Below are 15,606 nucleotides of genomic sequence, written 5' to 3' on the forward strand. Positions count from 1 at the left end.
GTGTCTGTCTTTAATTCCAGGCTCCTGCTTCTCCCTCTCCCTCTTCCTGCCAATCCCCTAGCTTGTGCTCTCTCTCTCTGTCAAATAAATAAATAAAATCTTTAAAAAATAATAAATAAAATTCTGATCTTGTATCCAGTGGCCTTAATGAACTTATTTTTATGTTCTAGAAGCTTTGGGCAGGGGGCAGGGGACTCCTTAGAGTGTTCTATGTATAGGACTACAACATCTGAAAATAAAGACAGTTTTACCTCTTTTTTATAATCTAGATATCTTAAATTTTTTTTTCTTATTGAACTGGCTAGAACCTCAGTCCAAGGTTGATTAGAGGTGTCAAGAGCAAATATCTTCGCCTTATTCCCATTATAGGAAGAAGCATTCAGTCTTCCACAATTAAGTATGATAATAGCACTAGGTTTGTTTTGTTTTGGGTTTTTTTGTAGATGCCCTTTATTAGGTAAGGAACTTCTCTTATATTCCTAGTTTGTTGAGAATTTTTACCATGAATGGATGATAGGTTTTGTTCAATGCTTTTTCTGCATCTACTGAGATGATTGTATTGCTTTTGTCTTAATCCTTTTTTAAAATTTTTTTTTAAGATTTGATTTTATTTATTCATGAGAGATACAGAGAGAGAGAGAGGCAGAGACACAGGCAGAGGGAGGAGCAGGCTCCATGCAGGAGCCCGATGTGGGACTCGATCCCCGGTCTCCAAGATCACTCCCTGGGCCGAAGGCAGGCACCAAACCGCTGAGCCACCCAGGGATCCCCTGTCTTAATCCTTTTAATGTGGTATGTTACATTAACTGATTTTCAACTATTAAACCAACCTTGCATTCCTGAGTATACATAATCATGGTATATAATTCTTTCATATGTTATTGAATTTGGTTTGCTAATATTTTTAAAAGGCTTTTGCATTTATGTATTAGTCTGCAGTTTTATTTTCTTTGATATCTGTTCTTGGTTTCACATCAGGAAAATGATGCCCTCATGGAATTCACAGCATCTGTCTTGCTTCCATAGACATGTAAATAGAGTTTGCATCATTGTAATTTTTGCCTTATTTCTTTTTTTTCCTTTTGAGAAACAAGTTTCATAAGTTATTTTTAAAATGGAAACTAGGTCATATCTACTGGTTTGACCACCAAAATCTAATAGATATTTCACCTGAGAACCCATGTAGGTCCTCTCTAGGGATGCTGTCTATTGCAGAGACAGATGGCATGCCAGGACCTAAGTACCTCAAAGTCAAACTTCCTAATATATCACAGACAGAAGTGAAAGTTGCCACCTTCTTTTTCTCTTCTGTAGTGTAAAGGGATTGAAAAATGTCTCCCGAGTAGTCATTGACCATTGTTGTAACTTCTTATCGCAGTCCTTTGAGATTTGGGGAAGAGCTATGATGATTACATATATAATCAGTCAAGCTCACTCTACTGATCATAGTGTTTCTATTTTTTTTTAAAGATTTTATTTATTTATTTATTTGAGAGAGAGACAGAAAGAGCACAAGTGGGGGAAGGGGCAAAGGGAGAGAGAGAGGGACAAGCAGACTCGCTGCTGAGTGGGCAGCCCAACACAGGGCTTGATCCCAGGACCCTGAGATCATGACCTAAGCCAAAGTCAGACACTTAACCGACTGAGCCACCCAGGCGCCCTCAAAGTGTTTCTAGTTGCCAAAGCCATATCAAGGTCAGAAGAATCTGTGTGCTGATATAATGTTTATTTTTTTATTTAAAGATTTTATTTATTTATTCATGAGAGACAGAGAGAGAGAGAGAGAGAGAGAGAGAGAGGGAGAGACACAGGCAGAGGGACAAGCAGGCTCCATGCAGGGAGCCCAATGTGGGACTTGATCCTGGGTCTCCAGGATCATGCCCTGGGCCAAAGGCAGGCGCTAAACTGCTGAGCCATCTGGGCTGCCCTGATATAATGGTTAGAAAGAATTGACTATCTAGCCAGTATTTCCCTCATCCTGTAACCTTAATATTTGTTATGATTATGGCTGATTTGGTTTATTTTTCAGCGTATGAAACATAAAGCAAAATCACAATACTCTACTTGAGGGTGCATTTTGATTAAAGAGGTATCCAAATGTAACAGGCTTTTTTCCAAACATCACTTTAAACAACTTTCTTCTGAAAACAAGCGAAGTCACCTCAGATTGAGACTCACTGGTATTCATTCTTTAGAAGGCCAGTCATATGTTACCTCTTCTAGATTGAGCAAGTGCCTACCACAGCATTACATTTGCTATCTAATTTACTCTCTACACAATACTCTAGGTAGGTATTTTATAAATGAAGAAATAGGGATTCATATTAGGATTCACCTGGTGAATAGGATTCACCTGGGTGGCTCAGTGGTTGAGTATCTGCCTTTGGCTCAGGGTGTGACCCTGGGGTCTTGGGGTTGAGTCCTGCATCAGGCTCCTGACAGGGAGCCTGCCTCTCCCTTTGCCTATGTCTCTGTGTCTCTCATGAATAAATACATAAAATCTTAAAAAAATATATGCCAACATCACCTTTATAATAAAATGGTAGAGTCTGGGTCCAGCACAGACCTAGGTAACTTGAAGCCCGCTCTGCCTATAGTCCTGCTGGGCTTCTCAGATGCAGTACCTGTACAACTGTCTCAGACACCATTTCTCACCTGTCAGAGTTTCCACATCACCCGATCCTGAGTTCCTGGGGTGGGTGGGCAGGGATGCCAAGATGGTTTGGTTCTTTCTTTATATTTCTAGGACCTCATACTGTGGCTGACATGTAGGTGTTCAATGAATGTTGAAATACATAACCAAGGGAAAACAATTATACTTCCTAGACTCCTGAAGAAAGCTCAGATTTGAAGCTGGAAGGAAATCAGGAATTTATCGAATCCAGACTTGCCAGTCAGTGGAGTTGAGGTTCCAAGAGACTGGTGTGATTTGCCCAGTCATCTGGAGATAGCTGAATTAGGACACAGTTGTCTTAGTCCGTGGCTCTTTCATGTAACCCATGGGCCAGGTTCCAAAGTTTCAAAGCTGATGCCACTCCTCAGTTTGTAAGTTATATAAAAGTAATACACGTGTAAAAATAATAACAAGGGATCTGAATTTTAACTAATGTAAAGGTAACCTTGCAGGAAAAAAATTCTAACTACAGTCACTCTGTAAAGGACTTAACACTATTCATTACTTCTTTTGAGAAATCATCCATCTGAAGGATTAGAATCACATCTTAAGACTCTTCTCAACTGAAAAATCAGCCTAACACCTGGCTCTGGGGTAGTGGACGAAGATCCTGGGCTCTGAGCCAGACACTTCACTCAAGGTATGTGGGCCTCTCACATGTGCCCAGTCTGAGTGAGGTGTTCTCTTACACATTTCACAGCTCTGTTGTTACTCAGCAGGGCTGTATCCTATTGATCAGGAATGAAAATAATCCCTTCTTCTCTTCTGACCCCTCCCAATGGCTGTTCCTTCCAGCCAGACCTGATCTGCCAATTGTGCTGTCACCAGCACTCACCTAGCAGGCCTGACCCTAGACCTTCATGCCTCCTTCCTCCCCACTCAGCCCACACCCCCCCACACACCCCTCTGGCAGGCCTGGCTGTCAACAAAATCAAGGGACCTCATCAAATTCTCTAAAATTTATTATATTTTGTTTTGAAGTGGTGATATGCAACCACAACATTTTCCTTTCGGTCAGCTGAGAGTGGCCAGGTCACATTTCCTCACTAAAGAAATTTGCCTAATCCTCTCCTTTCCCAAATGTCCAGAAGGGTTCTCACAACACATTAACCCATTTGGCCTTCACTTGTAGATTCCTTCATTGACTTCCTCTTTCTGTAGATTTATTTTGAAAATGATGATCTCACAATATTAGCTTCTTTGTGATTGTTTTCATTTTTTTCTCTTTCATAGGGCTGTATGTAGGCTAATCTGACTCAGATATTAATGTTTTTAATTTTATAATATATGCACAGAAATCTTCCCTTTCACCAACTCTTCTCTTCCCACTCATTCCAAATCATTTTTCTGAAAAGAGTGACATATCTTAATGTAAATGGAGAAAAAGGCATTTATTTATTGGGTACTGTATTACTGTATAGTCCTAAAAAAAACCCACCAAAGCTCTAATGTGGCTGTGAAATGTGTTTCAGTGTTTCATATGTCTTATTTCAATTGAAAAATCCTTGCTCACAAATCACATTTAACAGGATGACAGGGTCAGGACAATTATTGGTGTGTGGTACACATTTATAAATTTGTACAGGTGATTTTCCTAAATTGCTATATGTATCAAAAGCATTTACTCCATATATATAAACATATATATGTTATTAATAATTCATTGACCATTTCTATATTTATTATTTTTATATATTTTAAAAATTTATATTGCCCTCTTGCCAATATTCCAGTTGAAGTATGTTAGCTTCCCCAATACTAAATATTTTTGTACTGCTATTGGTTATATATAGACATAGCCAATTTATTTGGTTTTCATTTCATTACTTCATTTCATCTGGAAGTAAGAGTACTTATTTCTTCCATTTGTTGAGCATCTATTTCCAGGCCAGACACTGTATAGGCCTGTGCTGGCCAATAAAGTAGCCATTACCATATGTGGCAACCAAACACTTGAAATGAGACTAGTCCCAATTAAGATGTACTTTAAGTATAAAATACGTATCAGATTTCAAAGACTTGCTATGAAAAAAGGAATGCTAGCTATCTCAATAATATTTTATATTGAGTAGATGTTGAAATGCTGATATTTTAGATATCTTAGGTTAAATATTAAAAACAAAACAGGGGAAGCTGGTTTCTTTTCACTCTTTTAAATGTCACTACTAGAGAATTTAAAATTTCTATGTGCCTCACATTTGCAGCATGCATTATATTTCCCATACAGTGCTACTTTAGGTACTTCATATACTTAGAAATGAATGAATGAGTGAATGAATGGGACAAGCTATACTTTCCTGATCTTCCAGGACAGCTCTTATTTGTCTACCAGGAAGGAATCAAACAGACTCAGGATTTGATTGAAACCTATTACAATTCAGCCCAATCTTCTCATGTTGTAATTGAGAATACTGAATCTCATAGAAATTTGCACGCCTTCCACGCTATCCACTCAATAAAGACAGGAAAGTTGATCCAGCACCAGCTTTTTCTCTGTCATCATCAGTGGCAAATGCCTTAGTGAGAATATCCAAAGTATCCAGGGACAAACACTCTGGATTCTAGAGGACCATCTACTGTACTACCTGTAGAACTATTTCAGTCTTTATGATTTCAATGAATTTACTCTTTGCAACTGACCAGGACTGTTCAAGACAGATACCCAGGCTGAGCTGCAGTCTCATGTAGGAGGGATCAAGCTGGGCTGGGCAGGGAGGTTCAGGATGGACACCTTAGGACAGTGGGACATTGTGACATCATCAGTGATGGTCTCAGATGGTTTCCTAATGCAGCCCTCCAGTCCTAGCTGTTACAGCAAGTCCATTCCTCTACCATGAGTGTGGAGCAGCTAAAATCAACAGATCCACATGTACCTTGAGGTGACAGACTGGCTCTGGTGAATTTTCCTTTTCGGTTTAGAGGTAACCCTTCCGTGGGCCCTTTTGTGTGAAGAGGACAATGGTGCTCATTTTTCTAAGGATGGTCCTTAAGGTTTATCCTGTCCTACTTAAGCATTCATATTCAAATAGTTCAGAATATGGGGGAAAGAGTCCCAGGCAGTCATTCATTTCTTTGGCTGCACTGATAATGCTTACTAGGGAAAGGAGAGCCAAAAGACTTCCACTTTTTCCCCTACTCTGGTGAGTAAGGCATTAATTTAGGGCTAAGGCTCTCATGTTAGATTCCTTGCAGCTACACTGTGGCTCATCCCTGTCCCTGAGGCCTAGTCCTGTCTGCTTCACCCTTTAAAAAACTGTAATTCTGGATCAATAAGACCAAAACGCCACGTTTTACTCAAACTAAAACAGGTTGCATTGGTCAGTCTCATTTACTCTTACGTATTTATAAATAGGCAAGCTTGAATGCAATAAGCACATTTATGTAAATGTTGGGCAAAATTGAGTCCACCCAAGTGAAGTGTGGGAGGGTGGTGGCTGTGCATCCCAGACTAGTGCCTTTGAACTGTAACTATGTATACATAGTTACCCTGCAGGCTTAATTTTAGCTAGATGAACTACCAGAAATGTTAGCAATCTGTCTTTTCAGATTACGTTTGCTCTTTCTCTTTGCTAAAAGACAGATTTTAAAAGTATGGAATCCTTGGTTTCACATGTTTCTTTAAACAGAACTGTAACAATTTTATCAGCAAATATATTTATTTTAACATGAATTTTTAAGCATCTGAAGCAACATTCCTTTTCAAATAGTTGCGTATTTTACCTTGAAAAGTTATAGTACCTACAAATACTTTCTATTATTTTGTTTATGTAGCAATAGATGTGTATACACATCTGTCTATCTGTATACACACATGGAATGAGGATAGTGGATTTCAGCTACATGGTTCCATCTTCTTATTTTGTATTGAGATTGTCACTTAGGAAATAGTCTTTACAAATTCTGTTCTTAAAAAAACCTCAAAGTCTTAAATATTTGAAACTTCGTGACAAAAAGTAACATGAACATGTTAATGAATATTCCTTATTTGATCAAATATTTTAATTTATGCTTTATCTTCAGGACTTTTCCATTTAAAAATAATCAGGACAATTTTAACAAATATGTTTCCTCAATAATGATGATTGGGTAATAATTCTCCATTTCACATTCAGTTCTGTAGCTTCTAAGTGCAGTAATGGGTACAGTTGCTACTACATTTACCATCTGACCATATGGTATAACATACATCTGCCAAAGAAGACAGACATTCCATTACAATAACAAACAACATAGGCATAGTCTTAAGGCAAATTGACAGATATCAGATATCTTCTTTCATTTTATTTTTTAAAAAGATTTTGTTTATTTATTCATGAGAGACACAGAGAGAGAGGCAGAGACACAAGCAGAGGGAGAAGCAAGCTCCATGCAGGAAGCCCGATGCGGGACTCAATCCCGGGACTCCAGGATCACGCCCTGGCCCGAAGGCAGGCACTAAACCACTGAGCCACCCAGGCATCCCAATCTTCTTTCTTTTAATTTATTCAACTATTATCATGTAGCACATGCATATGTCATATATGTCAGGTACTTGCTCTGACACTGAAAACTCAAAGATGTGTGAGTCTCTGCCCTGGAGGAGTACACAGTCTGGCAGGGGAGGTGGTCACACAGGCATATGATTACTGTATGATGTCAGAAATGTCCTAAGTGTAATAGAAGAGTATACAAGGTGTCACAAGTACAGAAAGGAAAACAATGCTTAACTGCTGTAATCCAGGAATGAATGATGTCAGGAGATAATCATAGAGAAGATGGTCTTTAAATTGAGATGAGGCCTTGGTAGGAAATAGAGTATGGTGGTTAAGAGAATAGTCTGTAGCCAGACTATGTGGGCTTAAATCCCAGTTCTACTACTTACCAGCCAAGGAAACTTAGGCATGTTATTTAACATTTGTGTGCTTCAGTTTCCTCCTCTGTAGAATGGGCGTGATCACTGGGCACAGTTCATAGGGCTGAAGTGAGGCTTAAGGGAGTTAGTGAGTGCTGTGGGCTCAGAATAGTGCATGGCAGCCCTCGATTAGTATTAGCGCCAATGCCAGGGATAGCAGAATGAGAGAAAGCAAGGAGACACAAAGGAGTAGGGCAAGCTTGGCTTGTTACAACTGAAATTTAAGGTGTATTTGTGTGGAAGGTGGAGGGAAATAAGGTAGGTGCACAGATCCTGGCCAGATATGTCACAGCCATGAGCTCATGTTTATGGAGACTGTTGAGAATTTTAAGGAACAAATTCAGGTTTGTATTGTAGAAAGAGAACTCTGGAGCAATGGGGAATGAGTAGAGGCCAGATTAGTTAAGAGGCTACTGATGAGAAGAGATATGATAAAGGCTCGGCTGGGGGGTGGAGGGTAGAGTGGAGATTCAAAGTTAAAACTGATAAGACTTGGTGACCGATTAGATTAAGGGGTTGAGGTAGGAGCTGTGGATGACTCTTGGACTTCTAGTTTGGGTGATTTGGTAAAAAAAGACTGGAGGAAAAGCAGGCTTAGGAATAAGGTTTGGGATTTGTCCAAACTGATGGGCCTGTGATGTGACCAAAACTAGTGTTCAGGCCTGCTCCTGAGGAGCTGGAGGTCCAGATTCATCACTCCTCAAGATCTGGGTAGCAGCTGACATTGTGGGAATGTGAGTGAGAGCGTGACACAGGTTGTACACAGGAAGAGATTCAGGGATGGCTCAGGAACAGGTCAGAGCCAAAGAAAGCTGAGCCGGCAAAGGAGAATGGTCATGGAAGAAGGAGAATATAGAAGAAAGTGGAATCATGGAAAACGATGGAGAAGAAACTCACGGAGGAAGTGTTCAAATGCAGGAGAGAGGTCAAGCAGAATGAGAACTGAGAATTGTACTTTGGATCTGGCCATTGGGAAGAAGAGCCTAAACAAAACCCAGGAGCTATTACCCCAGTAAAGTGTAACAATGCTGCGAAAGAGATACAGTGAATCCGTTTCATTAAGGCCCTAGATGTTAACATGTCAGGTCAAATCTAGGTGCGTTCCTGGAGAACATCCAGGCATGTGGGCCAGCTCCAAGCTTGCTGCCCCAAGCAGATCTGGCCTGTCCTCCTGGAGCTGTTTACCCAGAACCTCGCAAGGGACCGTGGTGGCCAGAGATCTGTCTTAGTGGAGTTCTGGGAGCTCCTGATAGGCGGCTGGCTCCAGAAAGTGTCAAATGGCCCTGGGGAGTTGCCAAAGAAGTCCTGTTGCTTTGATAAGAACTTCAAAGCCCTGAAGTTCTAGGGTTGTTCTGGTAACTTATGCCCATGTTGGGGGCAGGGGGTAGCGGGTGTTAGTGACCACGGTGATAACAGGTTGGTTCAAGTTGGTTCCGTTCTGTCCTGGAACACATCCAAACTCTTGTTCATTACCTGTTTTATTTCGTCCCTTCGCGGGCCACCCCGTCCCTTCGCGGGTCTCACCTCTCAACTGGATGGTCAATTGCTTAGGGGCACTGGAGCCACACTCCAAACAGTGTTTTGAGAACTCCTTGCTTGCACAGTCTTGTCCAATCGACCCGGGCTCGGAATCCTGGTATTCTTAGCCTCCCCAAGACTTAGAACCAAGAATAGGCCAGGCCTGGACGGTGCAACTGGTGTGGTGCCAGCTATTAGGGGAAAGAAAAAAAAAAAAGTTCCACAATTACTTCCCAAAACTTATCCCAGGAAAGTTGAACTGGGGGGGGGGGGGGGATATTTAGAGCAAGCAGTAGGGCTTGATGCAGCAACTTTTGCTACTCATGCATTGGCCCGGACGCCTGAGGACTGGGGGCCAAGCGCTCCAGGGCTCCCAGGGCTCCGGGGACACCTAGGTCTGGGAAGAATCTGTGCCATCCTAAAGGACATTTGAGCCTAGACTAAGGTCTCCTCTCGTCCGTACGACCTCACGGGGGACCGGATGCAGCTCAGATATTGCAGCTGGGGGGGGGGGGCAAAAAAGAAAACACGGGGTGGAGGTGTTTTCCCTAATTTTGGGGGGGGGGTCCTGATGGGGCGGGCGCAGCGCCGCGGCACGGTCCGCCCGGTGCTCCGGCGGCTCCAGCTCGGCCGCCGCCCGCCCCCTCCTGCAGCGGGTGTAGACGCGGCCGGCGCCGACCGACGGCGGGAGGAGCGCGTCGGGCTCGGGCCCGGGCCCCGGCCCCGGCCCCGGCCCCGCGGGAGGATGTCGGCGCGCCCGGGGGAAGCCCCGCACGCCCGCCCGCCCGCCGCCCGCGTCCCTCCGCCTCCCGCGGCCCGGGGCTGCCTCCTCGGGCCGCGCCGGGGCCGCCCCGCACTGCGCATGAGCGGGAGCCCGGCAAGCCCGTGAGACGAGCCGCCGCCGCCGCCGCCGTCCATTCGCTGCGGAGCCGGAGGAGGAGGGGAGAGGCCTGGAGGACACCAACATGGTGAGGCACTGCGGCCGCCCGCCCGCCCGCCCGCCGCCGGGGACCGGCCCAGCCGCCCGCCGCCCGCCGCGACCCCGCCGGGGCTCCCCGCGCCCCGCGCCCGCCGCCGCCGCCGCCGCCGCCCCTTCCCGCCCGGGCGCTGCCGCTACGCGAGAGCCGAGGAGGCGGAGCGGAGCTGGGCCTAGTCGGCGGCGCCGGGGAGCGCGGGGCGCGGGCGCGGGCGCGGGGCGCGGCGGGGGCGGCGGCGGGCGGGGGGCACGGCCCGGCCCGCGGCCCCATTGTGTCTGGCGGGCGCGGGCGCGGGCGCGGGTGCGGGCGCGGGTGCGGGTGCGGGGTTCCGCCCCGCCGGCGAGGAGGCAGCGCTTGCCCGACGCCCGCCTCCCTCCGGCGCCCTCCAGCCTCGGGGCGGCCCGGTCGCTCCCTCCCCAGCATCCTCCCCTCCGGATGCGTCCCGTAGCTTTTTTGGAAAATGAGAGTTTACCCGGCCGGTCGGCGGAGGTTGTAGTCGCCGAGAGCAGGGGAAACCGCTGAGCTGGGGCGGGGGGAGGCGGGCGGCGGGCGGCAGGCGGCGGGGGTGGGGGCGGGGAGCGCGGAAGTGCAACCTGTTCTCCTTGGGTGAAATTGGGAGAAACACACTTGCTACCTTTTGAGCACATGTTTAATTTGCTTGGGGTGGGAGGAGTGATTGCTTTATGCTGCCAGTTAAAGACCATTTTGTGATTTCAAAAAAAAAAAAAACAACAAAAAACAGTTTGTCAAGTTAGTTCCCCTCTTCTTCATAATTTTTTTTTTTGGGGGGGGGGAGGGGGTGGTGGAAAAAAACCAAGCCCGACCAACAGCAGTCGTCTTCCCAGCTTGAAGAAATGGTAGTCAAGTTATCTGTTTGCATTTTGGGAATCTTGTACCTGCCTGGGGGGGGGGGGGGGGGTCTCTTTTTTTTTTTGTTGCTTTTTTTTTTTTCCTTCTCCAAAGTGATGTTTGGCATGACAGTGTGAGCTCGAGTTGAATTCCGTGCAGGTTACTGTAGGAATGGACAGTAAACATGATATTGTTGTCCCTTTGCTCCTGGGGAACATAAAGGCCTCTTTGAGGAGGGTGTCTGTGTGTGTCTGTGCTCGGGAATGCCCCGGTGTCTTTGTTTTTTATTCGGGCTGATTTCTGCTGAATGACACTTCTCCAGCCCCAGCCTCTAACTTGGCAGCAGCAGTTGGGTGTCATGTATGGATATGGGGTTTGGCTCGCCACGTACTCTATGGTGAGTTCCATGAAAATTTTCCATCTGCATCTGTAAGAAAACTTTGCCATAAAAGTGTAGGTTAATATGCGGACTGATACTGCAGTGTTCCAAGATCTACTAGGCCGACTAAGCAGCTTCTCGATCTTTAAAAAGTGTTTTGAGGGTCACAGACGCTACTCCTAAAGTTTTCAGACTCTTGGCATGTAGACGAGTAGGGTTAAGTGATGAAATGTAATTTCCCTGGTAAACACTCTATGAGGGCGCTGAAATGTGCTCTGATCATCATAATCTCTAAATCAGCAGCATCCTCCAGAAATCAGGCTCTTGATAATGCTCATCACCTGCTTAGGAATTCAGGATTCATGTGGTTCATGCAAAGAGTTCAGCTTGGATTGGAGCTTGCAAGTTTCTGTCCTTTTGTTAATATTACATTGGCTAGTTTGGGAACTTAGCCTAATTATACCAGGAGTGGCAACATACCACTAATTTAAAACGCTTTCTACCTCTGAACCCAGATCATGTCACTAGAATTTACTTGGTATGCTCTTTAGTTTTAGAAACCTAATCATCAAATACTCTAACAGAAGTTAGGCCGTAAGATTTTTTTCTAGTTTTGTTTTCATCATAAATTTAGATTATGACTTTCTGGATACAGTCTTTGAGCTAATGTTTCTTAGTATGTGTAGCTCAACCTATTTCTAGAAGACATGTTACTGTCAATTCTAGGGCAAGCTTAAATGGCGGGATATCTGAAATATTTTGTATAAACATGTTCAGTTAACCTACCTGACACATATATGGTCCAAAGATAACCTCAAAACTAGACAATATTCTGTTATTCTTGAAACTCTTTTAAAAAGTATTCAAAACTTCTGTGTTTTTTTTTATTTGTAAGATGACAGGATTGAATTTGATGATTTCTAAAGTTCTATTCAATTTTGATTTTAATTTCTATTAGATGTGTAAAGAGTGTGTACCAGGTAACCTAAATTTTTATAGATTCATGGCATAGGATTTTTTTAGACCTGAAATGGTTCCTGAGATGATCTGTTTTACTCCTCTTCACATTTACAGAAGAAGAAACTGAGGATCAAGGAGGTTTTGAGGTTCAAGTTTGCAAAATTGTTTGTTGCAGAACTGAAACTTTTTCTCCTGCTTCACTGTTTCCACCAGTATTTGTGGTACATGTAATCTCTTAACTTACCTAGAATCTTAGAGAAGTTGTTCAAAATTGGATTTGATATTAAATTACATTATTCATTTTAGCAGAGGAAAACCCATGTGTTATTAATGAATATGTTAAATAACAATTCATATGGATGACTAATGATGTTAATTACAATGCTTTTAATGGCTTTTTAAAAATTGTATGGACTTTGATTTTTTTTTTTTTAATTTTTATTTATTTATGATAGTCACAGAGAGAAAGAGAGAGAGGCAGAGACATAGGCAGAGGGAGAAGCAGGCTCCATGCACCGGGAGCCCGATGTGGGATTCGATCCCGGGTCTCCAGGATCGCGCCCTGGGCCAAAGGCAGGCACCAAACCGCTGCGCCACCCGGGGATCCCTTGTATGGACTTTGAAATTTAAGATTGTACTTTCAACAAATACAGAGTTTATAAGTCCAAATGAATGTAGTCCTGTTTAAGTTTGTCTCTTTATAACTTATTTCGTATTCTTTTGCATATCCACAAGTAAATTAAAGGAGGGCCTTAATTCATCCCAGTAATTATTTATTAAACACTTTGTGCCAGGCACTGTTCTGGGCACTAGGAGTGTGTTTGTATTTTTTGTCTTTCACAGAAAAAATGAAAATCCCTCCTCTTGTGAGGGCTACATTTTAGTAGGGAGACACAAATAATAAACATAGTATATATTTTTCTTCTGTGTTAGAAAGTGTTGAGTGTTACGGGAGAAAAGCAGTGTTAAGGAGGGGGATTGGGGGAACGGTGGAGGCCCAGTGGCGGTGGGTTTGCAAAATGGTGTCTGCACCACTGATAAGGTGAATTTTGAGCAGACTAGGAGATGAGGGATTAAGCCACACAGAAATGTGGTGGGACCAGTGCGCTGGATCAGTGTGTAGGGGGCAAGGGGGTATATCGGGCCTGGGAGCTGAGGAGTTCTGAGCCATAAGGAGTAGAGATGGGCAGGCATGGGTGGGCAGTGTAAGGATACTGGGTTTTTACTCTAAGAGAAATGGGAAGCTGCTGAAGGGTTCCGAGTAGTATGATAGACTCCGTTTCTGTTCTCCTATAGTGTCCAGTTACAACGATATAGGCAGTTTTTTTTTTTTTTAAAGCAGTTTTTGAAAACAGCAAAACCCTTACTATAGTTTTCTTTACCTTGCAGCTTCTGTGTACAGGGTTTTGACTTCTGTTTAAGATGAGTGTCTAGAGTATACAGTAAAAACCAGTTGACCCTTGAGTTTACCTAACCATGCCACTTAATAAAAGCCACAAAATCTTGTCCATAGATTGCTTTTGAATATGTTCTAGTAGTTTGAATATAGTTTAATAGCTATGTGGAGAAAATTAGTCCTTTGGGGAGAAAAAAGGACATTAACATTTATTGAGAGTATACTGTCGGCTAGTCAGACAATTTACAACTGTTACTAATCTTCAGTCTTGAGACAGGTGTTGCTACCTCATTTTTACTGTATCTGGAAATGGAAATTTAGTGGTTCTAAATGATTTGACCAGGGTAAAGAGCTAGTATGTGGCAGAGTGTGGTTTAGAAGCCTGGTCTCTAATTAATACACTTTGCCTATGCCCCCCCGCCTCGTCCCCCCCTTTTTTAAATCCAGCAAATGCTCTTTCAGTATAGGTGTGGAATTTTTGATTAGTTTCACTCTTGTTTCTTCCTTATTGTATTTCATAGTGACCTAGTTGTTTCTGTATCAAATGAAATCATCTGATATAAACATTTAAGTAATAGAAAAATTAAAACTTTCGGTACATATAGTAAAAGAGTTGAAAGTAAAATTAACTCTCCTCGTGGTGGTGTTTCGTTTTAAGTTTTAAAAAAGCTGAGCTTATTTGAGTTAAGTTGCTGTTTCCATTATGGCCTTATAGGTTGGGTCAAGCATATTGAAAATCTGTGAGAAAGCTCCCTTTTAAATTTCAGTGTGTGGTGTTCAAGTTGTGATAGTATTAGCCATGACATTTGATGAAGAGAAATAGTTCCAAATAGGATTCAGTTGCTTTGTGGACACAAATAAGCTCTTGAATAACCTGCTGACTATCTAGTTTACCTAGTCATTTTAGGTGTACACACCCCACCTAAGAAAAAGCAAAAACAGAAGAGAAAAATGCTGTTAAAACATTTTTCATCAGTTTGTTGAATCTGTTTTATATAATTAGTACCTAATCACTAATGGTTTGCATTGTAAATTTTTAAGAGATACTTACTTTTAAAGAGTCCTTTTCTAAAGATCCTCTTGCATTACACTTTTGAATTCCTCAATATCAAGTATGATGTTCAGCAACAGATAAATTGCTAAAGTTTATGGCCCATATCTTTGTTATGTTAGGATATTTTCATTTCAGTAAATATTTAGTGTGCTTATTTATTATTAATAGGATTCTAATATTTTTGGATTTAGGATTTGAATAGATACCAGATCTTAGAATTAGGAGATTCCATTTTTCAGGGATTATTTATTCTCTTTATGGAATGAATATCACATGACTTTTGAATGCTAGTCATTATCATAACTTCTTTAACTATGGAACTTTTAAAATCTCATTTAATTCTTTGTTTTGTTTTCACCTGAGTAATCTTTTTGTTAATTCTAGATTTCTTTAGAAAAGATGTTTATGGAGAGGAGAAGCAAGTTTAAATTAGTACCTTGACTGCTTGTTAGAAGTTTAAAAACTAATTTGGGAGAATCATTTGAAATATCATAGGTAACACAAGTATTTTAAGGAGGTTATTTTCTGTGTTATAATCAGGATTTAGCAAAAATAATTTTTTAATAGAAAAGTCTTGCTGAAATCAAAACATTTATTCCATTTACAGTGGAGGTCACCTTTTGAATAATAATTCTTAAGGTGAGGAGAAGAAAATCCTTTAAATTTCTGCCAACAGAATACTTTGTTTTTAAATATATTAAAGAAAAAAATTTTTTTTTTAATTAGGGTCCACACCCAACATGGGGTTTGAACTATCAACCCTGAGAACAAGAGTCTCATGCTGTACTGACCAAGCCAACCAGGCGTCCCAGGATACTTTTTAAAAACCTATGCAGGAAATCGTACTGAACCAAACAAAATTGAGAAACATACAAAACCAGTTTGAATCTTACACTTTCTGTAATATT

General features: G+C 42.4%; 1 protein-coding gene and 1 long non-coding RNA gene across 5 annotated transcripts in view; one reads left to right on the forward strand and one right to left on the reverse strand.

Moving 5' to 3' along the window:
- Positions 1–6,651: 6,651 nt before the first annotated feature.
- LOC140598230 (uncharacterized) lies at positions 6,652–10,648 on the reverse strand. Its single transcript, XR_012000441.1, has 3 exons — positions 10,533–10,648; positions 9,090–9,274; positions 6,652–9,008 (listed from the first exon to the last, which is right to left on the reverse strand). It is a non-coding gene; the product is annotated as an uncharacterized lncRNA (long non-coding RNA).
- Positions 9,789–15,606, forward strand: part of DCUN1D1 (defective in cullin neddylation 1 domain containing 1) — a 31,974-nt gene continuing 26,156 nt past the window's right edge. Inside the window, exon 1 of one of the 4 annotated variants that reach the window (XM_072752595.1) lies at positions 9,789–10,051. In XM_072752595.1, coding sequence (XP_072608696.1) covers positions 10,049–10,051 — 3 coding nt within the window. In that variant the 5' untranslated portion in view covers positions 9,789–10,048. Of the gene's footprint in view, positions 10,052–10,345; positions 10,550–11,139; positions 11,307–12,366; positions 12,470–15,606 lie in introns of those variants that run through there. The other 3 variants (XM_072752596.1, XM_026007230.2, XM_026007231.2) reach the window with 3 other exon arrangements.

The sequence above is a fragment of the Vulpes vulpes genome, chromosome 3, assembly GCF_048418805.1.
Source record: "Vulpes vulpes isolate BD-2025 chromosome 3, VulVul3, whole genome shotgun sequence".
In the NCBI taxonomy this organism is placed as follows: domain Eukaryota; kingdom Metazoa; phylum Chordata; class Mammalia; order Carnivora; family Canidae; genus Vulpes; species Vulpes vulpes.